This window comes from Gopherus flavomarginatus, chromosome 1 (assembly GCF_025201925.1).
Source record: "Gopherus flavomarginatus isolate rGopFla2 chromosome 1, rGopFla2.mat.asm, whole genome shotgun sequence".
In the NCBI taxonomy this organism is placed as follows: domain Eukaryota; kingdom Metazoa; phylum Chordata; order Testudines; family Testudinidae; genus Gopherus; species Gopherus flavomarginatus.
The window spans coordinates 26719514-26736693 of NC_066617.1; the positions used below are offsets into that span (position 1 = coordinate 26719514).

General features: G+C 45.5%; 2 protein-coding genes across 6 annotated transcripts in view; one reads left to right on the forward strand and one right to left on the reverse strand.

The window, feature by feature from the left end:
- FAM185A (family with sequence similarity 185 member A) overlaps positions 1 to 2830 on the forward strand; it is an 87018-nt gene extending 84188 nt beyond the window's left edge. For both annotated transcript variants that reach the window (XM_050936953.1, XM_050936954.1), the window contains one exon: positions 1029 to 2830. In XM_050936953.1, coding sequence (XP_050792910.1) covers positions 1029 to 1144 — 116 coding nt within the window. In that variant the 3' untranslated portion in view covers positions 1145 to 2830. The remainder of the gene's footprint in view (positions 1 to 1028) is intronic.
- A 10218-nt stretch (positions 2831 to 13048) lies between these two features.
- The window catches only part of FBXL13 (F-box and leucine rich repeat protein 13), a 183904-nt gene continuing 179772 nt past the window's right edge, over positions 13049 to 17180 (reverse strand). For all 4 annotated transcript variants that reach the window (XM_050925534.1, XM_050925516.1, XM_050925507.1 and 1 more), the window contains 2 exons: positions 13684 to 14813; positions 13049 to 13608 (listed from right to left, as the gene is read on the reverse strand). In XM_050925534.1, the coding sequence (XP_050781491.1) occupies positions 14636 to 14813 (178 nt within the window). In that variant the 3' untranslated portion in view covers positions 13049 to 13608; positions 13684 to 14635. The remainder of the gene's footprint in view (positions 13609 to 13683; positions 14814 to 17180) is intronic.

A 17180-nucleotide genomic window follows, 5' to 3' on the forward strand; every position in this document is an offset into this window, starting at 1 on the left:
GGAGTTGCCTTACCAACTCTAAAAGGCTAATTAATTAGGATGAACTTGTCAGCAGGAGAAAAAAAAATTCTGTAGTGATAATCAAGATGGCCCATTTAAGACAGTTTGACAAGAAGCTATGAGGATACTTAACATGGGGGAAATAGATTCAGTGTATGTATTGGCTCAGTTATTTTTCTCCTGCTGACAACAGTTCATCTTAATTAATTAGCTTCTTAGAGTTGGTAGGGCAACTCTCACCTTTTCATGTTCTCTGTATGTATATATATCTCCTCACTATATGTTCCATTCTATGCGTCCGATGAAGTGGTCTGTAGCCCATGAAAGCTTATGCTCAAATAAATTTGTTAGTCTCTCAAGTGCCACAAGTACTGCTGTTCTTTTTGCAGATACAGACTAACACGGCTGCTACTCTGAAACCTGTAAAATGATATTGACTTTCTCCCTTATTGTGCCCATTTAGACTGCAAGCTTTTCAGGGTAAGGACTGCTGCTTACCACGTCAATGTAAAGCACCTAACATAATAGAGCCCCAATCTCAGTCACTGCTGTAATAAGAATAACATTTCCACAAGTGGCAAACTGGTCCCAGTAAATCAGCACTATAGTACATGGCCTTCACCCATGTTTCTTAGACTAAGGTGCAGCTGAGATGAAAGCTTCTTGCTTCCATGACAGGTGTGTTTCCAAAACTTCACTCTTTCGCTAACAGAGGTTGGTCCAGTGAAAGATATTACCTCATCCACCTTCTCTCTTTTTGCACTGCAATTCTAATCTACATGTTTTTATGGAATAGAAAATATTATGAGTCTCCAGATTCATTCCACCGGCATATTACTGAAAGAATGTAGAGAACAAATGGTATCATGTCAACAAGGAAACAAAGCAGTCCCATATCTTAAGAAATGTACCAAATTTTGCCAATAAAATCCTCTTACAGAATGTTTCCAGAAAGCTCTGAATAAGCTTATACTGAAGAAACTGTTTATGTGTTAGAATAGCAAACTGAATGCAATTTTATTTTTCAGGTCATATGAATCAAATGAATGAAAGAGACAAATGGATTAAGGCTGACACACAGGATGGCACAGTGCATCTTAAAAGCCAGAGCTGGTTCCAGTCGATCAAGCTGCAGGTTTCTTGAGGATGTAATAGGCCAAAGGTATTCAAAATCAAGGAACGGTGAAGAAAGGTTACTGTACAGTGATGATGAATGCTACTTATTAAAATACAGTAAACAATATATTGTGAGGACTTTTTACCCAACCTTTGTATATGTTAAATGACTGTTATTTGACAGCTGTATGAAATGGGTTTTACTGTTAGTGCCTTCTACAGTTGCACAATCCTGTGTATTCAGGTTTTGTGTAAAACTTGACCCGCACACCCCGCCTATTCTGAAAGCTAGTGAATTTCAAGTAAATATATAAAGCCACTACAAAGAACATTTTCAACACAGGTTGATGCCTGAAAATACAAGAATTTGATTTAAGCTTTGTGATGGTGCCATATTCTGTATGCTGCTTTTAAATGAATTGTTATCATTTGAAATTTGTGGTTTGTGCATAATGCTGAGCATTTCCTTTTACTGAATTATTTATATAATGTGTGGGATAAAACCACTTTTAGGGTTGCAGTTCACATTTGATCATAAGTAGGCGTTTTGGCTCCTAAGAAATCAGTCTACAATTCTATTACTTACTATACTGTGCTGTGTGTAAAACTGGTGGTCAAACTCCTGCACATTGAAAGCTTGAGAGCTTATTTTATGCCCTCATGAACCTCTCTCATCTGTGGCTCCACTGACGCTAGGGCCAGAGAACCCCTATTTTTATTTACTATTGGGGATGGTAACAGGGTGCAGTCCCAGAACATGCCCCCTTCAGTCCCCTCCTGGTTCTCCCACTAATTCACAGCCCAGAGAACTTAAAATAACATTCCTGCTCTTGGGGGGGTCTGAGTTATTAAATCCTACAGAATATGGTCTCCTTGGGCCCTTCAGCCTCAAAGCTTCTTGAGGCGTCTAATTCACTTTTGTCCAGGACTTCAAGTCCCAGCTCTCCCTTAGTTCCCTCTGAGCCATGGAGCTCTGCCAATCTCTGGTCTCTCTGGAGAATTTTTTTCTGGGTCTCCTTTTGCCCTGGTCTCAAACTTCTCAAACTTCTTCCTTTTGGTTCCGGGAGCTTCACAGCCTCCTTCTTGCAATTCATGGCAGGCTTCCTCAGTTCAGCAGCATCCAGGGTCTGATCCCAGTCCAAGGAACCTCCCTTGGTCCCTGCACTGCTACGTCTCGTCGGGACTGTGGTGTAATTCATAATAAACTTCCTCAGCTCACCAAAGCCAGGTTTTGGTTCCATGCTACAGAGTCTCCCCCTGTCTCTGTGCTCCCTTCAGTTCTCACTCTCCAGACTACCTGCCTTGGAGCCACCTAACCACTGCACACCTTCTGTCTGCAGTTATAACTCATCTGAGCTCTTCCTGGCTTTTATGAAGGCCATGTGTTCTTCACATTCTCACCTGAACCTGAGGCCCATAGCCTCAGGTGGGAGACAGAAGGTCAGTCACAGGTAGGGACTGGATCCATCTCCCCTTACAGGGCCAATCACTCATTTTGATTACCACTACAAAAAGTTTTTTTTTTTCTCTCCTGCTGGTAATAGCTCACCTTAACTGATCACTCTAATTAGAGTGCGTATAGTAACACCCATTGTTTCATGTTCTCTGTGTATATATATATCTTCCTACTGTATTTTCCACTGCATGCATCTGATGAAGTGAGCTGTAGCCCACGAAAGCTTATGCTCAAATAAATTTGTTAGTCTCTAAGGTGCCACAAGTACTCCTCATTCTTTTTGCGGATACAGACTAACACGGCTGCTACTCTGCACCCTGTGATAAGCACTTTAGGACTAGTTTTCTCTATTTGTTCTCTTTTGCTGCTGTAGCAGTTTAAATTATTTCATCTTCCAGGATACCGTCAGCACCACGTTAACAGCCAGCTCTGAGTTATACCTGCAGTTGAACAAAATATTGTTTGTTTAAGAAAGAGTGAAGAAACACACTTTCAGAAAAGCATCTGAACTTCACTTTACATAGCCCACACCTAGAAGAGTTTCTGAGACTTACTTGCATAAAAGCTGGGAATTATGGATCTTACATATCCGTATACAGTGTCCTGTTCTCTCCATCTGGAGCTCTAGCCTGTCAATGACAGAATCCCAGGCATATTAAGTGTCACAATTCAGGACAACTCCCTCTGTATTCCCCTCCATGGTCAAGCAAGAGTCCCCATTCTTTGGCTCTCGGCTCCTTGACCATCACCTCTCTTGGGCAGACACCCACATCTCTCCCTCCTGACCGGGGGTTTTCCAGGCTGCAGAGTTCCCTGCCTATACTTCGTTATTCCCAGCAAGCCAGACTGCCTAAACAGGCCAGTGTCTGCACTTTGCTCTCTCTTAGAGGCCATAAACAGCAAGATTGCGCACAGCTATACATCACCACACGGCCATTTCTAAACAAGCACATTTATTCTTAAGATGAAAGCATTACAGAGAAAACGTGTTAAAAACAATAAAAGAATCTACACGCATGCTAATAAGCTTACCAGAGATCAGACACACGCACCCTCCACCTGGGGCTCTGGTAGGAGTCATTTCTTGAGACTCTCCCCACAGAGGGTTTTTCTGTGGTAACAAGTTCATAACAGCTTTAGCTGAGAAGAAGCCTTCCCTATGATAGGTTAGCTTTTCCTTCATACAGCTTTGGCCTTTGATCGTCAGTTTCCAGGTTCAGGTAATCAGCATGTCAGAGTCTAGCTTTTAAAGGCTGGGTTTTTGCATAACTAGAGGTGGGAAATTTACATTCGCCTCCCACTAGAGATTCCTGAGCAAATACATAACACTTTTTGTCCAAAAGCCCATTCTTGTCTGATCCATTGTTCAATACAGTCCTTTGGCATTCATAACTTTTACATTTAATATAATGGGCTCCAAAGCTACTTAAACTTAGTTCAGTAAGGTTTTTTTTCCCAAAAATATTGCAGGAAATTGCCATATCTGTCACTGTAAGCCCACACAATCCATCTATTTCTTGGCTTCCTGAAAGACATCTTTTCTGGACCCCCTCTTCTGGCCTTCAAACAATCCCCTAATCTCGCCAAACTCATCATCAGAAGCAAGCTCCCTATAGACCAAGAGTTGCCTACACTACATATTAAGTCGATCTAAGTTACGTGGATGTTCAACCACCACAGTAATTAAATCACTTTTGCATGTCCACACCATGCTCCTTGTGGTGGTGCACTTCCTCACCAGGAGTGCTTGCACTGATTTTGACTGTCAGTGTGGGGCATTGTGGGATGGCTTCTGACTGACACTCCACTACATGGAGCTAAGCACTATGCCTCTTGTGGAGGTGGAGTTATTAAGTTGGTGTAACAGGTGAGTTATGTTGACAGGAGTGACGTTTTTGTGTCAGTGCTTACAGAGTTAGGTTGATGTAAGCTGCCTTGCATTGACCTTACTCTATGGTGTAGACCAAGGCCAAGACAGCAACTCAGACCAGCACCAAACCCTGCCAGAACAACAGATGCAAAACCTGCAGACATATCTCCACTGCTACAATGATCAGCACTCCCCACAACACAGCTTTTGAGACTGATTGGTCCTACACATGCTTATCATATGTAGTGTACCTCATCCAGTGCACTAAATGCCCCGATGGCAACTATCTGGGTGAAATCAAACACTCACTACGCTCTAGAATAAACTCACACAGGGAAATTATAAAAGACAAACTCACTATATCCCCTGAGGGTGAACACTGTTCACAAAACGATCACTCCTGAGCTCCAAAGGAAAGTTACACAACACTTTCAAAAGATGAGCCTGGGAGCTTAAATTCATAACTTTGACAGACACTAAAAATCATGGACTGAACAGAGACGCTGGATTTATGGCTTATTACAACAATCTGTGACTCCCCACCCCGCAGCTGCTTCTCCCGCTTCCTTTCTTCCATATGACTGGAGTGTTGTTAATTGGCCACTTCATCTTGAATGGTCTCTTGAAATATGTGTTGACTTCTTATGCTAAACAATCTGTTCCATCTTGTATTGAACTATGACACTCTGGCTCTGGGTGTGTTTCCCAGACCTGAAGAAGAGCTCTATGTAAGCTCAAAAGCTTGTCTCTGGGCAAGTCTACACTACAAAAGTAAGTTGACTTAAGTTATGTCAATGTACAGCTGCTACAGAAATTAAATCGCTTTTGCATGTGCACACTACACTCCTTGTGTCCGTGGTATGCATCCTCACTAGCAGCACTTGCATTGATGCAGAGAGCAGTGCATCATGGGTAGCTATCCCACTGCAACTTGCCACCATCTAGCTCAGGGTCTTTGGCAAGGGTTTCCAATGCCTCGGGGCAAACAAGTCATACAGAGGCGACTGGGAACGTGAGTTCAATGTCCCAACACGCAGTTTTCTCCATCCCTTAATTTTGTGTGCATCCCATAATGTTTCATGCCTCTTTTCAAAAGCCCCACAAACCCATGCAGCCACCATCTGTATGAAAAGCATGGATCCTGCATAGCTCTGCACTGTTGTGATGAGCGTTGTGAGCATGGCACGCCTGATCCTGCAGTATTTACAGAGCAACCAGAGGAGCCTTGGAGAACATAATGATTCCTTGGAGGCTAGTTTGCTGTGGGACATAGAAAGAAACAATTCAGGGTTGTTGTTGGCACTCACAGAGCAGCTGCAGATGGTGGAAGGCTGGTTCTGAGCTCAAGAAACAAGCACTGACTGGTGGGATTTCATTGTTATGTAGGTACGGGATGACGAGCAGTGGCTGCAGATCTTCTGGCTGTGCAAGGCCACATTCCTGGATGAATGTGCAGAGCTTGCTCCAGAGCAGTGACACCAAAATGAGAGCTCCACTGACAGTGGGGAAGCAACTGGCGATCTTGTGGAAGCTTGGAACGCCAGACTACTGCTGATCAGTGGGGAATCAATTTGGAATTGGAAAGTCCACCGTGGGGATTGCTGTGATGCAAGTGAGCAGGGCCATTAATCGCCTCCTGCTACGCAGGGCTGTGACTCTGGGCAATCTGCAGGACATACTGGATAGTTTTGCAACAAAGGGGTTCCCGAATTGCCGAGGGGCAATAGATGGCTCACACATCCCTATTTTGGTACCAGACCACCTTGCCGCAGAGTACATCAACAGAAAGAGCTACTTTTCTATGGTACATTGCAAGTCCTTGTGGATCACCAGAGATGTTTTACCCACATCAATGTGGGCTGGTCAGGGAAGGTGCAAGTCGCAAGCAGCTATAAGAACACAGGACTGTTCAGAAGGCTGCAAGCAGGGACTTTCTTTCCAGACTAACAGAAAGAAAGCCACATTCCAAAGCCACATTTCCAGCTGCAAAAGATACAATGTACAGAGGTGCTATTGTGAGTGTATTCACAAGATAAATGGCAAGTTTGTATTCTGAACTCACTCCCCTGGCTCTACACAAGGTACAAGCACTACATTCTCACTTCTCCTTGGGATTCAGAGAGCACGGTGGCAGTCCCAGCCATGGCGAGTATGACCTGGAGGAGGGGGCGACTTGGGAAAATAATGGGGGTAGCTCATGGGCATGTATATATGTGGATGGGCAATTGAACTGAATACTGGCACCATTTTCCACAGCCGGTGGTGATTGTAGCTGACATCTCACTTCTGAGGGTAAGGGAGGCTGAAAGGGACAGCTCCTGCCTGTGTCCAGCTGCAGACTGGGTCCACATGTTGCTAGCCTCTGTGCTGCAATGGTGCTTGCTGAAGTAACTGCTGACTGGCGTGGGAAAGTGTTCTACTGCAGCGGAAGAAACAAGGCAGCCCTCCCCAGAGACTTTCGGCAGACAATTGCAGAGGACCTCCTGGAACGTTTTCTCAAGATCTGTATGGAGGATTCACAGGACATCCTGGTGTACATAAACATGCTGCTCCACATGTCTCCTTCTGCCTAACTGTACAGGGGAATGAGAAGCAGATAGCAAGTCTACCTACCGCTACTGGTTATTTCACTACTTCTTCTATGATTAAAAAAGAGTAAATGTACAGATGTGTCCCTGTTATATCCAAGCAAACTGCATACTTCCCAGAGGTTCCTTCCCCTGCATCAGGCTCACCTGTGCTGGACTGTTGGGACTGCCTTGACTGCTCTGGAGTCAAAAACAGGTCCTGGCTCACTGCCACTGCATCCCCTTCTGCTGTCCCCCATACTCATCCTCCTCTTCCTTGTCCAAAACCTCCTCCCCACTGTTCACTCTCAGGGCCAGTGACTCTGACTCCTCCTAAGCATCCACAGATAGCATGTAGCTATTTGTAAAAGTAACATGTCTGCAGTTTTGCACCAATGCAACTGTTAGCCTCCCTTGCCTTCTGGTACACCTGCTGCAGCTCCTTGGCTTTCACGCGTCACTGCTGCAGGTCCCTCTTGTAGCCCTTCTCCCTCAGGCCACAAGTGATCTGCTCGTAGATATTGACATTTCTATGGCTGGATTGGAGCTGCGCCTGCCCAGCCTCTTCTCCCCACAGGCCTGGTCTACACTACGCGTTTAAACCGAATTTATCTGCATAAACCGATTTAACCCTGCACCCGTCCACACAACGAGGCCCTTTATATCGATATAAAGGGCTCTTTAAACCGGTTTCTGTACTCCTCCCCAACGAGAGGAGTAGCGCTGAAATCGGTATTGCCATGACAGATTAGGGTTAGTGTGGCCGCAAATCGACGGTATTGGCCTCCGGGCGGTATCCCACAGTGCACCATTGTGACTGCTCTGGAAAGCAATCTGAACTCGGATGCACTGGCCAGGTAGACAGGAAAAGCCCTGCGAACTTTTGAATTTAATTTCCTGTTTGCCTAGCATGGAGCTCTGATCAGCACGGGTGGCAATGCAGTCCCAAATCCAAAAAGAGCTCCAGCATGGACCGTACGGGAGATACTGGATCTGATCGCTGTATGGGGAGACAAATCTGTTCTATCACAGCTCCGTTACAGAAGATGAAATGAGAAAGCATTTGAAAAAAATCTCCAGGCTATGATAGACAGAGGCCACAGCACAGTGCCGTCTGACAAGCGTAACGGAAAGCCAAAGAATCAAATGGACGCTCATGGAGGGAGGGAGCGGGGACTGAGGACTCCAGCTATCCCACAGTCCCCGCAGTCTCCGAAAAGTATTTGCATTCTTGGCTGAGCTCACAATGCCTGTAGGGTCAAACACATTGTCCGGGATGTTTCAGGATATATCTTGTCAATTAACCCTCTCTCCCGCCCTGTGAAAGAAAAGGGAAAAAATCGTTTCTTGACTTTTTTCAGTGTCACCGTATGTCTAATGCATGCTGCTGGTAGACGCAGTGCTGCAGCACTGAACAGTAGAATCCTCTCTCTTTCCCTCCCCGGTGGCAGATGGTACAGTACGAAAGGACTGATAGCTGTCCTCATCATCCTGTGAGTGCTCCTGGCTGGCCTCAGTGAGGTCGACCGGGGGCGCCTGGGTAAAAATAGGAATGACTCCCGGTCATTCCCGACAGATGGTACAGAACGGCTGGTAACCGTCTTCATCATAGCAACTGGGGGCTGAGTTCCATCAGCCCCCCCCCCTTTCATGTGTAAAGAAAAGATTCTGTACTGCCTGGACTATCATAGCAGTGGGATGCTGGGCTCCTCTCCTCCGCCACCGTTTAATGTCCTGCTTGGACTATCATAGCAGCTGGAGGCTGCCTTCCCCTCATTTTATCTCACTAAAAAGTCAGTGTTTCTTATTCCTGCATTCTTTATTACTTCATCACACAAATGGGGGACACTGCAATGGTAGCCCAGGAGGGTTGGGGGAGGAGGGAATCAACGGGTGGGGTTGTTGCAGGGGCACCCCCTAGAATGGCATGCAGCTCATCATTTCTGCAGGATCTGACACGGAGCGGCTATGCTCTCTGGTACACTGGGTCTCTAGTACACTTGTCCCATATTCTAGGCAGGACTGACTCTATTTTTAGATAAAACATAAAGGAGGGAATGACCCAGGGAGTCATTCCCATTTTTGTCTTTGTGCCTCAGCGAAGGCCAGCCAGGAGCACCCATGACAGCAGCAGACATCATCTCATCACCAATTTACAGTGGCATGGCAGACGGTACAATAGGGATGGTAACCATCTCTGCTACCTTGCAAAGGCAAATGAATGCTGCGCTGTAGCACTGCAGTACCGCCTCTGTCAGCAGCATCCAGTACACAGACGGTGACAGTCACAAAAGGCAAAACGGGCTCCATGGGTGCCATGTTACGGCCTCTGCCAGGGCAATCCAGGGGAAAAGAGCGCAAAATGATTGTCTGCCGTTGCTTTCATGGAGGAAGGAATGAGTGACGACATTTACCCAGAATCACCCGCGACACTGTTTTTGCACAATCATGCACTGGGATCTCAATCCAGAATTCCAATGGATGAGGGAGACTGTGGGAACTATGGGATAGCTACGGGATAGCTACCCACACTGCAACGCTCCAGAAATCGATGCTAGCCTCGGTACATGGACGCACACCACCGACTTATTGTGCTTTGTGTGGCCGCGTGCACTCGACTTTATACAATCTGTTTTACAAAACCGGTTTATGTAAAATCGGAATAATCCTGTAGTGTAGACAAACCCACAGACCCAGGAGATCTACCACCTCCTGTGTACTCCAGGCAGGAGTGTGTCTGCAGGATGAAGCAGGCATGGTCAGCAGGGCAGTTGTTAAGTGAGCTCTCCATGCCGAGCAAACAGGAAATGGAATTTCAAAAATTTGTGAGGATTTAGAGGGGAGGGGCGTATACCTGTGTATCTTGCTGCTGGGCAATAGAGTTCAAGATTGTGACCAGAGTGGTCACAGTAGGGCATTGTGGGACACCTCCTAGTGGCCACTAAAGTTGACATAAGTAAGGCAGGGTTTACATTGACATGGTGTCAACCTGACTATGTCGACTCAGTGCTACACCTCTCATGGCAGTGAAGTTATTAAGTCTGTGTATTTGGTGAGTTACATCAGCAGGTGCAACATTTTAGTGTAGACACTTACAGAACTAGGTTCATGTAAGCTGAGCTGCCTTATGTCAATCTAACTCTGTAGTGTAGACCTGGTCTCTCTCATCAACAGCAGTTGGTCCAATAAAAGATGTGATCTCACTCATCCTGTCTCTCTAATATCCTGGACCGATGTGGCAACACTGACACTGCATACGTGTTCCTTGGCTTGTCCTTGCTCTCCTTCTCACTCTCTTAAGTTCAGTGTCCTGATGTGTAAAGACAGGACTTCCTTTGTTCTTAGCAGAGGCAAGTGTTCAAAGTTTCATTAGCATTAGGAAACATGACTTCCCATTATGCCATTTCCACCAATATATAATCTTCAAATTTCCTTCATATTAGCCTGGTTGTCTGTGATCAACTTCAAAGAGTTATTTTCTACCAGGGTGTGGTTAGATACCTGGTGAAAGGAAATGCCTTCCTTGCTGTAACCGAGGCAAAAGGCCCTTCTTTGGAATGAATCTTTTCAAGTGTAAATTGCCTTACACCTCAGGAGGCGTTAGTCAGAGCCAAGGTGGGCTTGCAGGTTCAGGCTGGCTTATCTTGTAGGCAGTTATATTTTGATTGCAGATGAACTAAAACCACACAGAGGTAAACCTCTGTGAACAGGCAGTCACTTGTCATGTCACCATTACTGTGACACTGTACCTTCCTTTCTGTTGTTTCTAGTAGCCTAGTAGGAGGCAATGATGATGTGGCTTCTCTTTGGAGCCCTCCCCAGGGTGGGAAGCAGCAAGAATTCTTCACTATGTGGGGCGCAGCATGGCGAGACAGCAGTGTACCTGGGAGCGGGTGCTGCTGTAAAACAGAGGCAGGCACAGGCATGCCAGATAGAGAGGGGGAGACTTGGCCCTCAGCACATCTCTTCATGGTGCTTTCAGGCCTGCATGTGCTGCCTTGCTTATATGCCCTACACAGTCAGCAGCAGCGGAACAGGAAAACAGCTTTAAAAATTGACTAAAGGATTTCCCACGTCATTGCTTCTGTAGGTGGAGCTGGACACCCGGCAAAAGAGCAGCAGCTGAAGCTGCTGCCTGGGGTATGTGTAGGTGGCACAAGGGGATGCCAGAGATTCCTCTGCCTTCAGCAGTTTGGTGGGGAAAGTGGCTGTACAGGGAAGGGGGGAGAGGTAACAGGGACCAAAAGTGGGTAGAAATGGGGATCATGGCAGTTACAGACACCTCCAGTGCCTGCACTCAGAGCTGTTTAGTCCTTTACCCTCTACCCCGTTACTTGTTAACTTGCCCCCATCCCCTTCCCACCTGACCTCAGAAGTTCTCACCCCTCCCCCCACCAAACCTTCCTTTACCCCTTCAAGCCTTGGCTGGGAATCCCTCCCCCACCCCCACCATGCCCTGCTCCTTTTAGAGTCAGTAGATGCAGAGGTGGCGCTGATAAAGTCAAGGTTGGTTACAGTCCCTGCTCCCTCCACCCCATCTCTGCTCCCTCCACCTCATCTGTACTCCTCTGCCACATCCCTGCTTCCACATCATCCTTCCACCTCCAGGTCCCTGCTTCCCTCATCAACAGGATGCCCCCCAGCCCCATGGATCCCTGCTTCCTCCCCAGCACTACAACTTTTTCCTTTCTACCTTCCAAGTCCCTGCTTCCAGTCCCCACCATGCCTGCCCCTTGGGGTCCCTGCTTATTGCAACTATGGCTGCCTCTAGGAGCCCTAGTTATGGATCAGGACCCCAAAGCCAATCCTTGGCCTGAATAACAAAAAGAAGGTGGTAGCTTCTAACTGGCCGGTCAGAAACTAATTTAAAAAATCTATGTTGTCAGCGTCCCTTTCACAAATAACTGTTCCCCTGCAGCGTATGCTCCCCAGGTACTGCAGTGTTCAGCTAGTGCATGGGAAACTTTATTCTGGTTGCATTGTTAAGCGTGAGGGACATGAGGCATGTAAACAAAGACCAAAATGAAAAAATAAATAATGTACAGTCCATCATGGCTGTTTAGACTGTAAGCTCCTTGGGGCAGGGATTCGTTCTTACTGTTTATCTAGCACCTAGCGCAACAGGGCTCCGATTTTGGTTGAGGCCTCTATATGCGGCCTGTCATAAACAAATAGCTAAGGGTTAATGTCTCTTTCACCTGAAGCACCTGACCAGAGGACCAATCAGGAAACCGGATTTTTTCAACTCTGGGTGGAGGGAAGTTTGTGTCTGAGTCTTTGTCTGTCTGCCTGCTTTCTCTGAGCTTTGGAGAAGTAGTTTCTACTTTCTAGTCTTCTGTTTCTAAGTGTAAGGACAAAGAGATCAGATAGTAAGTTATATGGTTTCTTTTCTTTGGTATTTGCATGAATATAAGTGCTGGAGTGCTTTGATTTGTATTCTTTTTGAATAAGGCTGTTTATTCAATATTCTTTTAAGCAATCGACCCTGTATTTTATCACCTTAATACAGAGAGACCATTTGTATGTATTTTTCCTTTCTTTTTTATATAAAGCTTTCTTTTAAGACCTGTTGAAGTTTTCTTTACTGGGAAATTTCAGGGAAATTGAGTCTGTACTCACCAGGGAATTGGTGGGAGGAAGAAATCGGGGAGATCTGTGTGTTGGATTTGCTAGCCTGATTTTGCATTCCCTCTGGGGGAATAGGAAAGTGCTTTTGGTTTCCAGGACTGGGAACGGAGAGGGGGAGTCACTCTGTTTGAATTCACAGAGCTTGTGTCTGTGTATCTCTCCAGGAGCACCTGGAGGGGGGAAGGGAAAAAGGATTATTTCCCTTGGTTGTGAGACTCAAGGGATTTGGGTCTTGGGGTCCCCAGGGAAGGTTTTTCAGGGGGACCAGAGTGCCCCAAAACACTCTAATTTTTTGGGTGGTGGCAGCAAGTACCAAGTCCAAGCTGGTAACTAAGCTTGGAGGTTTTCATGCTAACCCCCATATTTTGGACGCTAAGGTCCAAATCTGAGACTAAGGTTATGACACGGCCACAATACAAATGCATAATAATAAAGAAAATGAAACTTTTAAAAGCCTCTGTCTGACTGCAGTACAGTGGTAGTTGTACAAGAGGTACACAAGTTTGGTTCTCAAAACTGAAATTTAATCTGAGGCCATCAAACCTCTTCTTGAGTGCAGCTGGCAGAGAAAGGAAAAGGAGCGTTCACAGCTCCACTGCTGTTCATAATTTACCATAGGCTCTGTCTCTGTGTGTGCACTTGCACATTAAATCACCAGGCTACATTGTAAAGCCATCCTGTTCTACTGTTTCACATTGTAAGTGCCATTGTTAGTGCACAACAGGGAGAAAATAGAGGGCACTATTATTACCCTTCATAGCACTTAATTGAAACCACATCAGTCATTGCTTTCCCCTTAATCTATGTAGTTTTTTTTTCTGTCTGGGGACAAGGAGTCTTGAGGTGGAGCAACACTGATAGTTTGAAATGGCAGACGTAAAAAATTAATGAAAGCATGTGATGGGTTTTAATTTCCTGAAGAAATTTTCAAACCCAAGGCTTCTGTTAACTGTTTTAGTCAAAGGGGACACCTATTGTTTTGTGTCCCACTGTTTTGTTCCTTGATTGGTACCGTTCTAGGACCAGTCTTAAAATAAGCTCCACACAGACCTATACTACTACATGGATTTGCACTCACTTAAATGGAACGCCATGCAGCAGCAAAAGTGTATGGATACGTTTTACAGAATCGGCTCCATAGATTTTGCTGCTAATTTTTCAAAGTCTCTTTGGTCCCTCTATCTTCCATTGTGCTGGCTCTCTCAACTCAGTAATTTCATATCACCGAAGTTAAAAAAATCTAACGCTTCATGTTTAAAGTTATTTAGACTCCTAAAGATCCAGCTAGGTGTCCAGAAGGATTTTCAAAAATGCCTGTGCACCTAACTCCCATCAGTGGCAGTTAGGCACCAAGGTGCCTAGTAGGATTTTCAAAAGCCCCAAGTTTTAACAATCTGGCCTTAAGTAACGTGGAGAACCACACTTTTAGAATGAGAGGCCTGAATGTGCAATTACTGCAATGTATGTGCAAGTGACCATTTGAAGGCACAAATATGATATTTGCATATGTAGTGGGGGGGCAGGGGTGGTCATATCGATATTTGTCCTTGATATGAACTAATTCTGTGGGGTGCAGAATTTCCAGATTTTTGTGAGAGCTCAGGGTTCTTGTCCCCTCATGGGGGCAAGCCCTAGTCAGACCCTCTCGATAAATAAGAACACCACACACATAGCTTTTTATTAGTTACATATCGTAAAAGTATAAATACTGCTTTGCAAGCTGTATAAATGCTGCTCATGCCTGGAAGATGAACACATCTGAAATTTCACTAGATTGAGTCAGCATCTGAAAGCTCACTAAAAAATTAAGCTAGCAATTTCATTTCTTTGCACAGTAATTGTGAATGCGGGCAGCAGTACTGCTGCTAAGAAGATTTGGAATAAACGCTTCACAATTCAACTAGAAAATCCGCTTTATTAAATGACTATTTTAGAAACAGGAACTTGCTGTTTCATTTTTTCACTCTCTGCTGAAGAAAACTTGAAGCACAGATGATGTTATGCAGCTTCTTTGTTTTCATTCTGGTACAAGGCTTTAGCTTTTTCAGGTCCTGTTTTGGGTTTCTTGTTGAGGGGGAGTACACCGCCGCCGCTATCATACCCAAGCCATGCAGGAGGGTCGGCATCATTATATTCCTGCTTCTCTAGCTTGGCTGAATATTTCAAAACAGCTTGTCTGAAACAAAAATGAAAATTAATATTGGTGCACAAGAAATTTCTACCAAGAACATTTGTAAAAATTATGAACCCTCAGGGCCAGATTCTCAGAGTGACCATATTTCCTACCCCACTATGCCTTTTGAGAAGCAGCAGGTGATACAATAATGGTCTTAGCTTCAAATTCTATCCTGGTCAAAGTAACTATTTCACGCTGTATGAAACATGCAGTAGTGTGGGTGGCTCTATGGGTCATGCTGTTATTTGGGCATCTCCAGATGAGTTCGAGGTGTTACTGTGAAGTCACATTCTCAGCTACTAGTGGGAAGCAAACATTGTGTAGTGCTGTCAAGTGACAGCTCTAGCTGATGCTGGGCTAGCATGCATGGGTGCAGACACAGCTCTGTCCTACCTTTCCTTGGCCACTGTGGAAGTTCCAAGGACACAGCCTTTGGTTTGGGGTTAGGGAAGGGTGGGGGGGATATGACATGACCCAGTACATTTTTCAGTTTGTGTAGAAGGGCTGGCCAAACTTACTGACCCTCCAAGCTACATATGACAATCTTCAGAAGTTTAAGAGCCAGGGCGCACCTGCTAGGAGGCGTGTGCTAGGGCTCAGGGCTTCAGCCCTGCTCCTGCTGAAGCCCCAAGCCCTGGCAGGTGCACTCTGCTGGGCAGAAGCCCCAAGACACACACACACCCCCGCCCGCTGTGCAGAAGCCGCTATCCCACCACCCCGCTGCAAGGCAGAGGTCCTGAGCAGGGACTGTCTCCTTGTAGAGCGCCTTGCACAATGGGGCCCTCAGTATGATTGGGGTCTCTGAGTGCTCTCCCTATATTAAGATGTTTAGATTATGCTAGTGCCCAAAGCGTGCAAGGCACTTTATAAACACAGAAGGAGGCACCATCTATGCCCAAAAGAGCATCGCATCTAAAGGGACAAACACGGGGAAATGTTTACGCCTGACAGGCAAAGAGATCAGGGCAGTGGTAGGCGGATTACATTAGCTTGTTTGGTTTTCAGTTGAATGCAATAACTTCTCCTCTAACCAACATCCAACCCTCTCACCTACTCCATTCCTCACAACCACCTCCAGCTTTACGTCCAGGAGCCTTATGTGTTCATCCAGCATTTACATTTCTTCCCTTCACTATAAAAGAGCTGTTCACTCATATGCTAAACAAGTATAAGAACTAAGCTGGTGATGTAGGTGCATGTTTTTGTGTTTGGTATTGGCATCAGGCAGGATTTGAATGTGGAGAGGGCCAGTGGGTTTCTTCACCAGCTCAGGGAAGGAAGCCCATACATAGGGGGCAACATGGAAGGAAGTGGGAAGATGGCTGTGGGAGAAACAGGCACATGCAGCATTGTGAGTGGCATCATTAGCAGCAGCAAAGGGAACGGGTGGCTGATGCAATAAGAGACAAGGTTGGCTAAGCAGGAAGAATTCCTTTCTGACCACAACAGCACATTTTAAAGATCCACCATTACATCATTTAGTTGTTAACACATTCCTGTTAACAAGATGAACACAATAGTATACAAGTGTTTTTATACAAGCAACCCTATGACATGGATGAACCCATGTGCAGATGTAGCTGGTGGGTTAGAGACTAGAGCTATCTAGTACAAATGCCACATGTCCAGTCCACTTTCCCTTTGCTTATGGAAAATTGCTTTCAATGGATGATGGCTAAAGGGTGGATCTTACTGCACTATAGTAGCTATTACTACTTTTTTGGAGGCTTATGCTGCTCCATGACTGGAGCCAAAATCGACCAGATTGCCAGAAGTGGCCATTATTCATCTGTCAGCATGTAACAAAATACATAGACTCATAGACTCTAGGACTGGAAGGGACCTCGAGAGGTCATCGAGTCCAGTCCCCTGCCCTCATGGCAGGACCAAATACTGTCTAGACCATCCCTAATAGACATTTATCTAACCTACTCTTAAATATCTCCAGAGATGGAGATTCCACAACTTCCCTAGGCAATCTATTCCAGTGTTTAACTACCCTGACAGTTAGGAACTTTTTCCTAATGTCCAACCTAAATCTTCCTTGCTGCAGTTTAAGCCCATTGCTTCTTGTTCTATCATTGGAGGCTAAGGTGAACAAGTTTTCTCCCTCCTCCTGATGACACCCTTTTAGATACCTGAAAACTGCTATCATGTCCCCTCTCAGTCTTCTCTTTTCCAAACTAAACAAACCCAATTCCTTCAGCCTTCCTTCATAGGTCATGTTCTCAAGACCTTTAATCATTCTTGTTGCTCTTCTCTGGACTCTCTCCAATTTTTCCACATCTTTCTTGAAATGCGGTGCCCAGAACTGGACACAATACTCCAGTTGAGGCCTAACTAGCGCAGAGTAAAGCGGAAGAATGA